Below are 16,538 nucleotides of genomic sequence, written 5' to 3' on the forward strand. Positions count from 1 at the left end.
CCCTCCTCCCTCTCCCACTCCCCCCCCCCCCCCCCCACCCCGCCGCCCCCCCCCCCCCCCCCCCCCCCCGCCGCCGCCGCCCCCCCCCCCCCCCCCCCCCCACTGCATATGATAGATGAGACCTACTTACCCACGCCAACGCTTCATCAACTACGTCGGTCCCAATGCTGTGATTGATAACGTAGATGGCACCATGATGGCTAAGCGCCCCATCGATCTGGCGCAAGTATTCCTTTCGCTTATCCCCGGTACTGGCACGGATTGCCTCGAAGTCCATGACGGGGACCGCAGCGGGCTCCACGTACTTCTGGTTGATAACCATCTTTGGAGTAGTATGGATAAGGGCAAATGTTAAACTGTTGAATTATTTTCAATGGGGGGAGCGAGATGCTGATGTTGTCTAATTAAACAAGGGTAGAGGAGAGAGGGCCGCTGTGCATCTATATACGAGGTAAGTAGGTAGCTATCAGGACGTAGGAATGTATACAATGATAGGCCACTACTTGCTACTGTTTACCCTCTAAGCTACACACGCCAACGTGACCAGTTGACCTAAGGCATGCTTTGCTTGCCGCTTTATATCGTAGTAGATTTAATATGAAACCTGCTGCACTTTTAATAATATAGGACTCGCTTCTGCAGACGGCTGCTGCGGGACATGGATAAGGCAAGTGATAGTATTCACATAGAACTTATAGAATTGGTGGCCACCATCGGGTTGAATCCCCTATTTTGGTAACCGTGCTATTCGTGTGCATGAGAACCAGGCTATAGGCAAATCGAAGAGGGAAAGGATGCAGTGAGACACCAGCCATGTTCGTCATACGTATAGGGTAGACCTTCCCCTGGGTACGGCTAGACAGTTACTATCTACGATAGTGGCTCACGAAAATCTTTTCGTTCTAAATAGACCGAAGGCCATATAGTTACCGATCTTGTTAGCGTTGTAGATATGTTCTTGTTGGATACTACGTATACTCGGGTCAATCGGTTCATTCTGTCTGGTGTTCTGTTCTTGCAGGATTCTCTGTCTGTGTTCTTTTCACTCAGACTTAACATGAGGACTTTAGTGATGACCCCTGTACTACCCCTGAATCTTGGTCCTCACACAACCACTTCCTACTTCACACTTGACATAGCTGGCAGCGTAGAACCCATCTTACAAACTAAGAAACTAAGCTCCTTATCACGGTTCGGGACGTATGAGTGTACTGAATACTACTACTGATGTTGTGCCATATATTAGTACATCTCAGCATCGGATATCACCCCCGCAGTTTCATTACAGATCAACATGTAGTTGGCAACCCAGCTTCTTCAAGGATAATCTCTAGTGCCTCTAATAAACTCTCGTCATTAAATCTTTGGTTTCAGTTAGCAATTATCTCGAGTCATTTCCCGTAGAAGTTTAGGACTTACCTCCTGCTCACTAGTTGAAGGCAAATCGGGGCGTCCCGGTACCCTTCAGACCCGTGTTCCCTCCAAAGATTCCAATTATACTCATCACTCTCGCACTTTGGTTTATAGTCCGCTGGATAAGCGTAGGGGGCATATTTCTCCACGCTGACTTGGTCTTGAACTGGGAACACGACAGCCGGATAGTCAAGCAAGTTCCACTGAGAGGTGTAGCCCCAGTACTTGGACGTGTTCAACTTCGCAGCTACGCCCGGAGCCGCGGGACACAGAATGACGTCGACCATCTTACCATCCGAAGTCGTCTTGGCGGTCTCGTTCCATAACGCGGCGTAATCTTCCCGGTACCCATCCCTCTGGATGATCCTGTCCCACAGAGATCGGATGGTATGCTCTTTCACGTGCGGGTTGTCTCGAATGATCCACTGAGACAAAGGGCGGAAAGGTTCTCCTGAAGACTCGACATAGCTTATGACTTCTTTACCGCCATCGGCAAAGTATAAAGACGCCTATATAGTTAATATTGCCCAGAGACAAATTCAGGCAAGGCATGTAGACTTACAATGATCTCCCATGCTAGATCATGTTTCCAAGGCTTCCAGTCTATAAGTTCGATATTCTCACTTTTTTTCAACTTCTCAACGAGCTCTGTCATGGCTCTATTTATAGGTGGATGCGGCTTGACGACGCCATCGTCCCAGAGAACGCCAACTTTAAGTTTTCTGTCGGGAAAGTAGGATGAAGTGTCCCTCCACTCCATCGGGACCACGCTTGGAACTTTGAGCCACATCTTGCCATCTACGACGGTTTTCGTGAAGATTTTCAGGCCGGCTAGACTAGTAGACATGGGCCCGTTGGTTGGTATGATGTGCTCAGCTCCAAACATCATTGGAAACCACCCTCTCGTGGCAATGCGGCCGGAAGTTGGTTTGAAGCCGAATATTCCGACTGCGGCTGCGGGAGAGCGAATGGAGCCTCCAATATCCGATCCAATCCCGAGTACTGATCCCCGTAGTCCTATAAGAGCACCCTCTCCGCCCGAGGAACCTCCAGGAGTTAATGTAGTATTGTACGGGTTGACCGTCTCCCTAGTTATAGATTAGTTGACTTATAATATAGTTTACAAGAGAGGAGGGTTAATATCAGTTTATTCGATAGCTTACTTACCCAAGTAAATTACTGCTAGTTTCAAGCTGCATCATAGTCTGCGGTTCAGGTGTTCTTACATAGAAGACCGCGCCAGCATCCCAAAGCGGCTCTAGCACCACTGCGTCCTTCTCGGCTGTGTTGCCAACGCTACCGATGAATGCGCCATTCATGTCAAGGCCCTTCATGCCGATATGTTCTTTGACGCTGATCGGCAGGCCGTGGAGCGGACCAATCGGCTTCTTATGGGTGGCCAGATACTCATCAAGCTCAGCTGCTCGTCTAAGGGCCCGGTCCGGGAGCAGCTCGGTCACGCAATTTACCAGCTTCTGAGCTAGACCGGCGCGGCGCATAAATGCCTGGACGACAGCCGTGGAGCTCCATTCCCCCGTCGCTAGCTTCACGAGGAGGTCCTCGACGTTGGCGCCCGTGATGGTGCGCTCTTCGTCGGTCAATATTTTATCTGGGATACTCGTGGTGTTAAGTGGTATATTATCAGCCAGCAATACGGGCAGTGGAGGATGGAGCTCTGCGATGGTGGCGTCTCGATGCCGTTGTCGATCAACTGCGACATCTTGCCAGCTCGCACCACTGGCGGTTGTGATAAAACCTATAGACATAATAGAGTTAGCGTTGAAATTGGGGAGGGATATTGGGCGTTTCCAGGACTTCAAATCTCGTCGATATCCGGGGATGGATAAAGAATGATTTATTCATCCTCAGCCCCTATACGCCGGAACGCCACTTGTTGGCTTCTGCTGGCGGGGTAATGCCTCTCCTTTTTTTGCACTTTTAACTTTTAACAAGTCTAAGGTTTTGCCGAGCTGGTGCAGTGCTGCATTTCAGCGTGTGATTAATACTCCCATCGTGAAAGTGACCTGTACCAAGACCGGAGGTCGTATAAAGCGGCGATGAGAATACGCAGTGCGAATCGGCGATGCAATTGCATGATGTGAATCGGTGGCGCAAATTGGTGGCGACGTATAGACTTCCGATACGACCTCACTTCGTAACACTAAGATTTATGCGCGAGACCACGGCCCGTTACAGAAGCAAGAACTTGAGTTGCCTTGATAAAAGACAAAGTCCAAAATGAGCCAGCCGTAAACTTCTATTTGTGAAGTGGATGTCTTACATCAGGTTTAGGATAGATACAGCCTTGAACCAACCCCTCGACCGCCATGAACATAGGTGTGTAGATGCTCTAGCCCCTTTCCGTCATAATATACCGCAGAATAGCTTTACGTTACCTACTCGTGACCGCCGCTACACACCATCACCACTATCCCAAGCACCCGCCTTAACACCCGAGCCGTCCCAATAACAATGCAGCAGACTGGATCCTCGACTCGGGCTACCTGCCGCACGCCGTGATCCGGATGGTGATCCGGTGGCAGATAGCGCAGCGGCAGAAGCAGACGGAACGTGCGGAGCCGACACTGGCGGCGGCGCTGGAACGCAAAATGGCCTTCATCGAGGCACTGCGGACAGGGCCCATGGCCGTCTCGACGGCTACGGCTAACGCGCAGCACTACGAGGTTGGCACCGGCGTGCTGGCCGCCATGCTCGGCCCGCGCATGAAGTACAGCGGCTGCCTGTTCCCCGAGGGTCACGAGACGCTGGCCCAGGCGGAGGCTGCCATGTTGGCGTCGTACGTCGACAAGGCGGCGATCCAGGACGGCATGAGTATACTTGATCTCGGGTGAGTTAAAAATCCTCTCTTTGGTTGTATCACGTGTGTGATGTGTGGGCTAGTGGTAGTGAGCCGTGGTGTTGACGACGTGTGCTCGTCGCAGATGTGGTTGGGGTTCTGAAACCCTCTACCTCGCCGAGATGCTACCCAAGTCCAAGATCACGGCCTTTTCGAACTCGCAGAGCCAGAAGAAGTACATCGATGACAGGGCCCAGGAGAAGGGCTTCACCAATTTGACTGTCATCACGGGCGACATCGTAGACTATGAATTTGAGGCCAATAGTTTCGACCGGATAATCTCTGTAGAGGTAAGTGGCCCAGCCAATTTTCCCAGCTGCATCGAGAAATTGCCTCCATATTTAGGCTGACTTTTGGGAAGCTCTTCGAACATATGAAAAATTACGAGCTGCTTATGGCCAAAGCGGCAAGAGCCTTGAAGCCGGATGGAAAGCTCTTCCTGCACATCTTCTCGCACAAGACCTCGCCGTACCACTTTGAGAATGACTGGGTAAGTACCTATTTCTTCACTGGCGGCACTATGCCTTCAGCAGATCTGCTGCTGTATTTTCAGAAAGATCTCAAGATCGAGAGGCAATGGTGGGTCAATGGCATGCATTATTCGAAAACTTCCGAGGTAAGTTGGAAATTCTATACTTCCCCTTGCTATCCTGGATATTCCATGGACGCAGGCTGAAAATGGACGAAGCACTGGCTTGCAAACATGATAGCCAAGAAGAAGCAGATATGGCCGCATTTGGAGGAGACGTACGGCAAGGAGAATGCTGGGACGTGGTATAACAGATGGCAGATCTTCTACATGGCGTGCTCGGAACTGTTTGCTTATCAGGGCGGAGACACATGGGGTGTTTCTCTTTATTTGTTTGAGAAACCGAAACCGTGATTCCTCGGACTCGGGCTTAGTGCCAGGTGTCCCGTCGTCAAGTTGCTTAAAATATATCATGAAACAGATCAAGTACAGCCCCTCCCATTTCGTGGCCCTCGACACCTACTTAGGGCATGGTCGGCAATAATATGAAAGATCCAACACCACTGTTGGAGGAAGGGCATTTACCGATGCTTCATGATATGATGTGATATGTGTGCATAGTGCTAAAGCTAAAGAGATTAATACACTTGGAAAAGATATAAAATTTCGTAAAGGCAATAACCCTTCATAAACTTAAGGTACATATCCACAGGTATACAAGGGAACTAATTTACCAGCAGTTTACTTGATGTAAGGTAAGCTTCAATAACCTTTCAATTGACGTTCACTTAATTACTAAAGGCGTCATAATGTTAGACTATTGGATATGCTACTTTTCATACTCTCGAGATCTTCATCAGAACTATCAGATGACAAGGATTACGATAGGTATATGACGTGATAAGGGGTCTAAGATCTAGCTTGGAGCTATCTGCCAGCTAGTCATTCACTATGTTGTACATAAGGTGACCTTGGTTCCCTCTTAGATTTAGGAGAGGGCAGGCGTTAGTAGTATTCCGAAATATATACCATATGAGCTATTCACCAGCTAGTCACCTGTCACTCCGTAGTGGTGATATACCAAGGGCAGCCTCTGACAGACTAACGCTTCTTATATATAGTAGATAGACCCCTGTGGCCACCCTGACCCACTATACCCTGACAGAGTCATCCCTCCCTCCAATTGTCCCGTCCTCGGGGCCATGCGAAGAGAAGCCGCGTGAGAAGAGGGTAAAAAACATCGTGAACCTCGTCGTCGCTACCCTCAACACTACTCTCACCACTACCCTGTAGCAAGGTATATGCGCTATCTCGTCTCGTCTTTTCTAGCCTCCCTGCTAGCCTCGCCTCTTACTACTACCCTGTAATAAGGTATATACTCGTCTCTTCTAGCCTCGTTGCTAGTCTCGTCGTCGCCTCTCGTAGTCTCACAACCTCACTAGTCATACACTCGATAGTCGGGTTCTCATAGCAATCTCGCCGTCTCATTGCTAGCCCACCACGGGGTCACTTGCTACCATACTAAGGCGTCTCCTGGCTATCCCTGGCTCTACAAGGACCTCGGCAGTACCCCTTTTCAGGCCTCGATCTCCCCCGCGGCAACTGCACAACTCTGCTTCTACTAGTCTCTTGCCTTATACGCAATCGGTAGTAGGGGACGCACTCCCATAGCTACCTCGTCGCTAGCCTACCACAGGGTCACTTGCTACCGTACTAGAATGTCTCCTGGCTATTCCAGAGCCTCGTCTGGAACCTCGGCAGTACACTCTTTCAGGCCTCGATCTTCCCTATAGCGACTAAGCGGCTCTCTGCTAGTCTACCACGAGGTCACTACCTACCATTCCGGGTGTCTCCTGGCTATTCCAAAACCGCGTTTGGAACCTCGGCAATACACCCTTCCTGGCCTCGTTGTTCCCCGCAGCGACCGTACGGCTAATCCCTTACAGGGTTACCTACTACCGTACTGAGATGCCTCCTAGCTATCCTCGAACCACGTCAAGGACCTTCGGCAGTACACCTTTTCCGGGTCCGGTGTCCCCTGCAGTAACTACGCGGCTACGCGGCTCTGCTAGTCTCGTCGAATCACCTGCTACCGTACTAAGATGCCTCCTAGCTATCCTCGAACCGCGTCAAGGACCTTTGGCAGTACACCTTTTCGGGCCAATCACACCCAATCGGTAGTAAGGTACGCACTCCTATAGCTACCTTGCCGCTAGCCCGCTAGAGTCACTACCTACCGTACTAAGGCGTCTCCTAACTATCCTCGAACCGCGTCAAGGACCATCGGCAGTACGCCCTTTCAGGCCTCGTTATTCCCTGCGGCAACCACAGCTCTCTGGGGACGACTGGGGAAGTCCTACGACCTCCTAGACGTACGTAATTGAGATGACTAACAAGGTCCTATAAGGCCTCGTCATCGAGATGACTAGTAGGGTCCTGGAACATAGCTAAGACGACTAGTAAGGCCCTAGAGCCTCATAGCCTCATCGCTATAGCCTAGGCCTTATCTCGGTCATAAGGCCTCGTCGTTGTGGCCGCTACCTTACTCGTAAGGCCGAGTCTAGAGCCTAGTCGCTGTGGCTATTCGCTTAGCCTCGTGTTGATCGTGGAGCCTTGCCCCTGATCCTAATCTCTGTTGTGGGTCTCGTCTCGGTCCTAGAGCCTCATTCGTGGCAACTGTTATCTCGCCCCACATGTCTCTACCGAGATCACTGCTTCCTATACTAAAATAGCTTCATAATTGTGGACTGGCAATACTTAGCTTCGAGACCTCCTAAAAGGTCTCTAAATCCCTCTCCTCTCCTGGTGTCTACTCTCCTACGGCGTCGCCGTCTCCCTCTCTCTCGTCTCGTGATGCTTCCTTTTATATCGTAGCTATTCGTATCGTGGCTACTCTCTCGCGCCGTCGAGGTTTCTCTCGTGTTGCCTCACGGCCTCGGGGTCTACCTCCCTGACAAACGGTCCATGCTGATGGGCAATAGGCGTTACACTGTCAGAGAACCCTTGATGTATGTCATACGTAAAGTGAATGTTGAAAGCAACAGCGAAGCTGCTGTATAGTAGCCGTATAGTAGTATGAATCCATTAACGTTTAACCTTTTATCCTTTTGCGAGGGGCGCGAAGCGCTCCTTATATATTTATCGTCGCCGATCTATACCTAATTCATACTAGCTCCCTTTGTGCCCTGACAGGCAGGACCTAGAAACTAATACAACGGTGTGTTAGCGACGGAATTGACACACACTCTCCTAAAAATAGGGGGGGAGTATGTCCTCAAGTGCGAGCTTGACACGGTGGAGTATTCCCATCCAGAGTATGTCCAATCAAAATTGATGGTGAACTTTCTAGACAAATCAAACTGGTTATTTAGATTTTAAGAGATAGCCCCACCGTGTCAAGCTCGCACTTGAGGACATAGCCTTCTTATATAGACCTAGTATCCAGCGGCTACCGGATAGGTAGCCCTGTTATATCCTAACATTCAAACCACTCTGGATATTGTAGTTGCGCACGGCATAGAGCTGATATTCAATACTCTTTTCTTGATTCTAATAGTTAGAAATCACCTGACTATGACCTACCTAGCAACTGTTAGACCATAGGAAAGGAAATATGAGAGTTGATGATTATCACCTTTCCGGCATATGCATGTGAATAATATTCGTATCTACCTCCTACCCACCTATCTAACCCGGTATAGCTTCTTTATATAGTTGACAGTAGTAGGACAGAGGTATGCTCTACATTCAGAGGAATAGAAATGATCTTGGAATAGTGTCTCACGGTACTAGTCTAACGAGGCTACTCAAATTGACGTTCAGATGGTTGTTACTCAGACATTTATATTGGTCCGTTGAATTCGCACATGACTATACTCAATTGCCGTATACGACATTTGTGACCTGGTCATTCGTGATTCACCAATACTGAGCCCGTTTATTCACTGTTAGCGTTTTCTTTCGCGAAGGATGTTAAATTATTCACGGGATACTAATGATTTCATGTTGCTCTACCGACAGACATATAAATCTATCAGTAGGGAGAGCTCGCAATGAATTTCTTCGAGCCTCAATATCCAAACTAGAAACCAGTATATTCTACAACATAACCTCAATACGCCATACTTCCACCAAGCGATCCCCATCCGATGGCGAAGGGATCAAAGGCACCACCCCCACCGAAACAGCGTACAAGATGCTGGTGGTGCGTACCTTCTCAGGAATTGCAGGGAAGAGACGGCTGGTTTAAAAACCCCAGAGACACAACTTTCACCATCGACTCAAAAATCAACGGCAAGAATAAGCCATCCGGCTACGACAGCAACTCGCTCATCATGATTCTCCGAGTGTCGCAAGCCCTCATCGCTATCGTAGTATTCTGTCTCTACGTCTGCACGTATTCGGTCCCCGTTGTCTGGCACAATTATTATACGGCTGGCTTAGTCTTCTTGTCTGTCTTTTGGAGCATTTTCGCGCTTTTCCTTCGACATATCTGGTCAATATTGTTGGCCATACTAGAGATCGTGATGGCTGTTGGGTGGATTGTACTGTTCGCCATAACCTCGCTGTCAACACCGGATGAATCGAAGGAAGTGACGTTCCATTTATCACTCATGGTCATAGAAGTTTCTATGGTGGCATGGTTCCCGACCTTCTTGCTGGCAATTACGCCCTTCTTCCACTGGCTTATGCCTTGCCTATTTCAAGTGCAAAGTCGCCGAGATGTTGACCTTAATGCGGGCGGTGCCCAAGAGATGGTAAGGTTAGCCCGAGTGATAGACAATATCGTAGTGGCTAATAATGAATAGCAAATGAATCCCCCAAGAGATCCGCCAAGGCCGCCAGGCCCGTCCGCCCCGGCTACCCCGTCCGCCCCGACTGCCCCGGCTGCCCCAGCTGCCCCGGCTGCCCCGGCTAACCCGGCTCCCCCGCCGCCATCTACAGCCCCAGAAAATACACTTCCACCACCGCCGAGCGGCAAGAAGAAGAAGAAGAAGCCTCCAAAAGAATAGGGGTCAGGAAGTAACCCGACAACGGATAATGATGAATAGGGCATATAATCCAATTACCCCCGCCGATCAAGCAAATAAGGAAACGATCATCCGCATCTTGTAGATGCCAATTCCTGTGACACGGTATCTACCTTAGGCGGAGATGGGAGCTGAAGAGTTTGCTACATAGGGGAAATCACAAACAATGGGGCATCGTATGCATAAACATAGCATCCGTACGTTTGGTCAACAGATTGACCTATTAGGTAGCGCACAAGAATTAGAGATTGGTTTTCATCAGGCCACCCGACGGGGACTTATCGATTGTGTCCGATGTCGCCAGCGAAGCAAGGGATATATTATGGCTTCTCATAGATTCTATTACGTTCCCTTCCGTAGGTATGTATGTACAAATGATTTTAGGGCTTAAGCGATCGAAGTCTTTTTTTAGACGAGCTTTGACATCCCCAATTCTGGGGTACTGGGGTTCGCATGCAGAATCCACAGGCTGCTATGCTTTATGGCTGTTTAGCGCCCAACAAGCGAGTGGAATAAAATAGGAGTTAGGGGCTAGGTTGATCGGTCTACCTCGCTTGTACGTATCATATCTCCGATCTAGATATACCGTCGTAATTGGCCTTCTCTCCACTCGCCCCCCAGCGAATTTATCATTAAGATCGCGATTGAACAACTGGGTCTCGGCGGAGGTAGTAGTTGGAGCCTATCTCACCGCCGACTTTGACCTTTTATGTCCGCAAACGTACGAGGATTATCACTAATGGCGTGGTGCTGATTACCCAATAGAGGAGGGGTTTTCCGGGCTTGATTCGTAGGGCCGGCGAGTGAGACGCGGGAATAAACGTACGCAATCAGTAAGGAATCGGGAAGGCTAGGTATTCGGCGAAGGAGGTTGGCTGGAGAAAGGCATGACAAAAATTACATGTCAGTAAACTTTAGGAGGTAAGTAACCGGCCAAGGACCAAGGACCAAAGACCAAGGACCAAGGGGAAGAAGGTGATTTGCGTGGCTAAAATTTGATGTGGCCTAAGCGGGACGGGCCGGGGCTGTTTTTCTGTAGTGTACAATATTGTACATGTTCGGATGCACAGATGCATTGTTAGTGAAAGTTAGCGTATCAATTGTAGTGGATATTAGTGCACTAACTAATAATATCCTAGTAGAATCCGGACAGGCAGACATGGAGGGAAAGAACATTTTTGCAACGGAGACAGGGAGAGCCACCACGGTGGCACTGCCACCCTCCACCCTCCTTCCCTTAAAAAGATGATAGATCTTATCGGGGGAAAGTCCATGCAGATGTCTCATGATGCTACTGCGACAGGCTAGCGATAGGTTAGACGTGATTTCCCTCGATTCATAAAACCCCCTCCATCGAACCGCATCATTCCTAAACTAGCATATCTCCCTTTTCCTTTCAATGCCTAGCCTATTTTCCATACGGCCAAGGTAGTTCATAGTTCACTCATCCTGTCATCCTAGAGAAATTGGACCTGGACCCTTAATCAGAACCAGCCGCTTACCCCGCTTTCAGGCTAACATTAGAAATCCTGAGCCCTGAGCGACAAGGTGAAAATTAAAAAGACTGCCGTCTAAATCTGGTCAATCAGAAGTCGCCTCCTTGTCTGAGCATCTCCACTGCTAGTTAACCTGGCTACTAAAACGGCTATTCACCCATCGACTTATAGATTCAATTACCTAACAGCCCTTAGGGGTGTCGACTAGGTCCGAACCACCATAATGACGATGTCCGAGGGCGATGGTCAGAATGGGGTCCAAAGATTGACCACTCAGGCATCCGTGCCTAGGAAGAAATTTGCGATTCCTCCCGTTAAGAATGCCTGTCTATCCTGGTAAGTTGTAGCGCCCGAGCATTGCGCCATCCTTTGGCATCCCTTTGGCATCAATTCCTAGGTAGTCACCAACGTCATTAGGGTATATGCTAACGGCCATTGAAGTCGCGCGTCGAGGACACGATGCAACGGCGAGCATCCATGCGCAAGTGTACGCTTAACTCTTATTCCTTAGTTCATTCATGTCTCGTTCCGAATAGAAAGAAGCATACAATAATCAAATATGAGACACTAACTGGCTAAACAATTCAGTGTGTAACAAAAGACCGCGAATGTGTCTATAAACCTAGCAGGCGAGGAGGTCCGCGCATTCGAAAGAAGGCCAGACCACTCTCCGACTATCAAGATCTAGCTATCTCGCTACCTACTCATCAAGAAGAAATCCCTCAAGATGGTGAGAATCTCTGCCGGCTGACCCAGATGCATACCATACCGATGCTGACCGAGGTTAAGCACTTCTTCTCGAGAACTATATAGATCCTGGCGCTGGCCTTAAGCCTCTGGCAGATATCTGGAGAGATAGCGACGCCATATATGATAATCTATTCCAAGATGCCCTGCCGACCCCAATGCCTAATATTAGGATTCCGATGGTTAGAACCTATGGGGGGGATGATCGGGCTATGTGGGTTGTGTCACCATTTCTTAGACTTCTCTACTGACCACTCTAAGATTAAACGCCTATTATATCTGGATTCATCCGTATTTTCCCATTTTACCTCCCCCCGAGACGACGCCGGGACTAGACCAGGTCTCGCCCCTATTCGAAAACCAGAGAGACAAGTTTGAGGAGCCATCTTCAGCTATCAGTTTGGCTATCTCCGCAATCTTAGCCCTCATCCCGTGTCCCCAGGATCCAAACCCGCTGGAGCCCGAGTCCGTTCGTTGGAGACGCACGTATTCGCAGTTTTTCGCAAAAGCAGCATTAGAGAGTATCGAAACTGAGGCGGAACGACCGGAATCCTCTGTTTCGCCACCAAGGGCTCTAGATGATTCCGACGATGAAATTTTTAGAGAAAAGTTTCACTCACAAGTTCCTCTAGAGTTAGAAAGTATCATCGCTCTTGATCTTCTCAGCGTCTACGAATATGCGCAGCGCGGAAACTTGAAGAAGATGCGGGCTAGGGTTGGAGCGGCCTTAGTAGCTGCCATGTCCCAAATGCTCCATATAAACAGCGACGAGGAGGATGAGTACTCAGAAGCACGACGTCGCACATGGTGGATGACGTATATCTGCGTCTGCCAAGGGTCAATTGTTAGCAATACAGTACGTTCGCGGATTGTCTCGGGGATATGATTCATATGCTCACGAATATTCGTTAGCCTCCGACGTTCGAAGTCTTCGCTTCTAGCTTCACGGCTAAATATCCTATGATCAAGGCTGATCCAGATGTATGATACCTAAGTCCCGCGTGTTGCTTCTCTCTAACTGTAAGCAGGCATGGCCATTATTCATCCAAGCTCAGCAGGCTATTTTAGCAGCCACCCAGTTTGTTATCGATTTTAACAAGGCCAGAAAAGAACAATCAGATATGAACCGTATCTTCAATCGAATGCGAGACCTTGAACGGCTTTTAGAACCTCTGATCACCAAATCCGAAACGTGGATATTGAACTGCCCACTGACGCAGCCAGTTGATAAGAGGGAGTCGGTCCTCTCTCAATCGTTGCGATGCATTTCGCGTATCAAGTTGAACAGGTGCATATTAACTACACCTAGAATTCCGAGATATAGTAGGCTAACATCAACATGTAGTGCTCGAATCAAAGTCCACCGTTATTGCGCTTTCTTCGATCTTGCCGTTTTTTCGGGGAAGCACTGCGACCTGAAGAGCACAACCGAGAAAGACGCTGTTGATAGTCCGGATGTTGTTCAACTTCAGTCGTGTTGTACCACTCTGAGCAGTACACCTTCTGTTCACTCGAGCCCATCTGGCGGATCTGTGTCGCCCACGCTCTCTAGCCGATCCACTCCTAATACGGACTGCTGTGGTTTCACGTACCAACCGGCACCAATAATGACGTTCCCGTTCAGCACCCACCAGTCGTCTAAAATATGCCTAAAGTCGGCCTTAAATATTGCACAGGCGTTCGACTCCTTACCGTACCCGAATCCTAGCGGCTTGCTTTGCGATACCCCTTGTTACATAGGACCAAACTCTACGTTGATCACACCGAGGACAATGCCTTCGTTCGCCTGTTGCGCAATGCAGTGTAGCTACGCATTGCTTATGGTTAAGGACAGAACGGAGACGATGTATCCAACAGCAACTGGCGAGGCCGGTCCCCTTGTCGATAACCTTCGTGACCGCCTTCAACAAGGATTGGTCTCCATATTAGTAACACTAGAGAACTATGCAACGGCTTTCGAAGCCTTAGGCGGGATGAGAGGTAAGCCAATACCCCTAGTTTATGAGTACGGTAACAAGTAGGAACTAATCACTAGACCAGACCAAATTCGCGATAAAGTCGATTTAGCATTAGGATTCTGATACGAGTTATGACATTTCTTTCCCAACGGGTAAAATTCTTGGATATCCATTAGGGTTTGGGTTATTGCTTAGGCGCACTCGTTATATATAGGTTTGAATACTTCTCCTCTCTTTGAACTAATACCACGAACTATCTCAAAGGCTAGGACAGATTTAGTCAATATGTATCGACACGTTCATGGCTAATGATTATAAATTGTGGAAATTCCAGCGGTACCTGTGAGGCTATTTGAATAAACACAATTTGTGTAAATCGAAGCGCAAAAGTGTTATTTGTTGAAGTAGCATTGGGCCAGTCATCCTTTTCAAAGGTGGAATAAAAGAGCGGGCCTCTAAGCATATAAAATGCCAATAATTAGATCCTACATGAAATCAGAGCCGTGATGCTATTATGTTGAATTGTGCCGTACTTATAGATACATGAGATTCAATTTCAATTACAGTCCCTGTGACACATGTTAGGTAGGTACCCACGACGTCGGCTTTGTGGGTCCGTCTCCGCGTACTTCGGATGATGTGGATCCCGGACCTCACTTCACCCGGAACGGCGCCGGCACCGAAAGAGTGCCGAAAATATTCGGCTTTCCCGGAGCAGTTGAAACGGGGAATTTCTGTCATAGGCTTTCACATAGATATGTATTATTTACTTATTGGGCGTGTATACCCATGAGCATTTTATTCTGTCCTGCTCACATTTGGTCTTTCACAGTCGAGTTCACAGATAAAATAAGGACAGTGTAGTGTAGAAGACGCAAGGACATAGCAACAATGCACAAATCGACGACTGATTCTGCAAATGACTGTTATTACGTGTTATTTATTCCTAAGCATGTAATATAATACGCATGTACTTTATCTCCAAGTTGACTTTGTACCATTCCAAGTCATAGATGTAGTGAGACCTAATTATGAAAAAAGCTTTGAATCTTGGTCAGTCTAAGGCAAGCTAACCAAATACTCGACTATCTGAGGTGAACTGTACCTCTATACTTTCTTGTGTATAACAGAGGTACAGCTAATAAGTACAATTTTAATGATGCGTGCCAACACGTCAATAGGTCCGCATCAGATAAAACCCTACTGACCTGATTCACGAACCTTTTTTTCTTTCCTACTTTTTTTTTTTTGAAAAAACCCACAACAATTCCTGGGGGATTCAAATACACTCCACCCCTTCTATGTATGGAGTGTCCAGATATCACTTCATCACTGCCCACCCTCTGTATTTGGCTTCAAAACCACACACAAAACAACACCCCTACTTCCTCTAATCCAGTTCGAATCCAATCGCTCCAAAAAGCCAATATGGTTTGCGCCCCCGACTCGCCCGACGCCAAGGCTGGCTCCGGCCAGGAGGCTACCACGCCTACTCCTGGTAGTCCCGAAAGCCTAGCTGCGACCACGCCCGCCAGCCACTTCGATCGCCCTGCGAATCCGACCCCCGACGGTTCCAAGAACAAGGGCAAGTATGTCGTGGCTCCTCCCGTCACTCCCAAGAACCCCGAGAGCCGATCTTTCCTCTCGCCCGGCCAGCCCAGCACTGTTTCGTCTCTCACTCCGCGCAGCATCAACGTTCGCCAGGTCGCTACCTCTCTCGACGGCGTGGTCTTTAACTTTAGTGGGCGCGAGACTCCTAGCGTCGTGTCTACCTTTAGTGCGCGCGAGCCCCCTAGCATCGCGTCTGCCTTCGAGTCCTGGGAGAACGCGATCAACTTCCGCCAGGGCGATGGCCTCCAGCTTGCTAGCCCCAGCGGCAGCAACCGAACCGTCGTCACTCATCATCGTCAGGGTTCGACCGGCATCCGATCTTGGTACACGATTCCCGACTCAGATGACTACGTAAGTTACATTGTTTAATTTCTTTTTTCTATCCAGCTCATGATTATTTATTCACTTGATACCTACCTGGTGTAATGGATACTAACAGAAAGTAATTAGGACGTCGAGCAGCAGCCACTTCTCAGCGACGGTCCTCTATCCTTGACGGTGCCCCAGCGCCACGACTACGACTACGGCACACTCCCTCATGTCACACACGCAGACATCCATCCCAACTTCTGGGACTGCTTCTCCGAGGCCGAGATGTTGGTCATCTGCGCCCTTCTCACTGCAACCGTCTGGTGTTTCATCTGGACTATCATCGGTGCCCTCGCACAATACTGATTGCGGACTTGCCTATACTCACTCCTTGTGCCTTGGTGTTCGTGAGTGAAGTTTAGGGCGAGGGGAAATGGTTACGGTAATTGGTCGGCGTTGGCTGCGAGGATTTTCACTGCGAAGGTTGAGCCAAGGGTCCCGTGGGACTCGATAATTACCTATGAAGCACCTTCTTCGGTGGCGTCTGGCGGATTGCGATGCATGATTCGGGTGTTGTGGCTGTTTTGCTTTTGATGTCTTTCGGAGTACCTATCCCCACTGGATGGTATCTCACTTGCACTGTTCATA

At 48.9% G+C, this 16,538-nt stretch overlaps 6 protein-coding genes across 6 annotated transcripts; 4 read left to right on the forward strand and 2 right to left on the reverse strand.

The window, feature by feature from the left end:
- Positions 1-130: 130 nt before the first annotated feature.
- F5Y00DRAFT_262000 (uncharacterized protein) lies at positions 131-322 on the reverse strand (the record flags this gene model as incomplete). The annotated part of the gene is made up of 1 exon (XM_048011309.1): positions 131-322. A coding segment is annotated over one exon (192 nt), but the record flags the coding sequence as incomplete, so codon positions are not given.
- A 967-nt stretch (positions 323-1,289) lies between these two features.
- Positions 1,290-3,179, reverse strand: F5Y00DRAFT_269804 (amidase; the record flags this gene model as incomplete). The annotated part of the gene is made up of 4 exons (XM_048012508.1): positions 1,290-1,362; positions 1,420-1,922; positions 1,976-2,501; positions 2,581-3,179. The coding sequence occupies 4 exons, from the start codon at positions 3,177-3,179 to the stop codon at positions 1,290-1,292; spliced, it is 1,701 nt and encodes a 566-aa protein (XP_047864773.1).
- Positions 3,180-3,938: 759 nt separating this feature from the next.
- On the forward strand, positions 3,939-5,153 carry F5Y00DRAFT_269805 (methyltransferase; the record flags this gene model as incomplete). Its single annotated transcript, XM_048012509.1, has 5 exons — positions 3,939-4,261; positions 4,356-4,560; positions 4,632-4,760; positions 4,824-4,886; positions 4,959-5,153. 5 exons carry the CDS (start codon positions 3,939-3,941, stop codon positions 5,151-5,153), a joined length of 915 nt encoding a protein of 304 aa, XP_047864774.1.
- A 3,539-nt stretch (positions 5,154-8,692) lies between these two features.
- Positions 8,693-9,659, forward strand: F5Y00DRAFT_236751 (uncharacterized protein). The gene has a single exon (XM_048007745.1). The coding sequence runs from the start codon at positions 8,888-8,890 to the stop codon at positions 9,545-9,547; it is 660 nt and encodes a 219-aa protein (XP_047864775.1). The 5' UTR covers positions 8,693-8,887; the 3' UTR covers positions 9,548-9,659.
- Positions 9,660-11,082: 1,423 nt separating this feature from the next.
- On the forward strand, positions 11,083-14,485 carry F5Y00DRAFT_236753 (uncharacterized protein). Its single transcript, XM_048007746.1, has 9 exons — positions 11,083-11,601; positions 11,707-11,752; positions 11,854-11,995; positions 12,055-12,226; positions 12,274-12,868; positions 12,925-12,993; positions 13,041-13,300; positions 13,358-13,992; positions 14,053-14,485. Exons 1-9 carry the CDS (start codon positions 11,489-11,491, stop codon positions 14,091-14,093), a joined length of 2,073 nt encoding a protein of 690 aa, XP_047864776.1. The 5' UTR covers positions 11,083-11,488; the 3' UTR covers positions 14,094-14,485.
- A 913-nt stretch (positions 14,486-15,398) lies between these two features.
- F5Y00DRAFT_262005 (uncharacterized protein) lies at positions 15,399-16,256 on the forward strand (the record flags this gene model as incomplete). The annotated part of the gene is made up of 2 exons (XM_048011310.1): positions 15,399-15,932; positions 16,032-16,256. 2 exons carry the CDS (start codon positions 15,399-15,401, stop codon positions 16,254-16,256), a joined length of 759 nt encoding a protein of 252 aa, XP_047864777.1.
- Positions 16,257-16,538: the final 282 nt, after the last annotated feature.

This window comes from Daldinia vernicosa (genome assembly GCF_022497035.1).
Source record: "Daldinia vernicosa strain CBS 139.73 unplaced genomic scaffold F5Y00scaffold_23, whole genome shotgun sequence".
In the NCBI taxonomy this organism is placed as follows: Eukaryota; Fungi; Ascomycota; class Sordariomycetes; order Xylariales; family Hypoxylaceae; genus Daldinia; species Daldinia vernicosa.

Bases quoted from the DNA above. Each gene is read 5' to 3' on its own strand.
- F5Y00DRAFT_236751 (XM_048007745.1), top strand. From the start codon at position 8,888: ATGGCGAAGGGATCAAAGGCACCACCCCCACCGAAACAGCGTACAAGA.
- F5Y00DRAFT_236753 (XM_048007746.1), top strand. From the start codon at position 11,489: ATGACGATGTCCGAGGGCGATGGTCAGAATGGGGTCCAAAGATTGACC. The intron at 11,602-11,706 runs GTAAGTTGTAGC...CGGCCATTGAAG, and splicing joins AAGAATGCCTGTCTATCCTG to TCGCGCGTCGAGGACACGAT. The intron at 11,996-12,054 runs GTGAGAATCTCT...ACCGAGGTTAAG, and splicing joins AGAAGAAATCCCTCAAGATG to CACTTCTTCTCGAGAACTAT.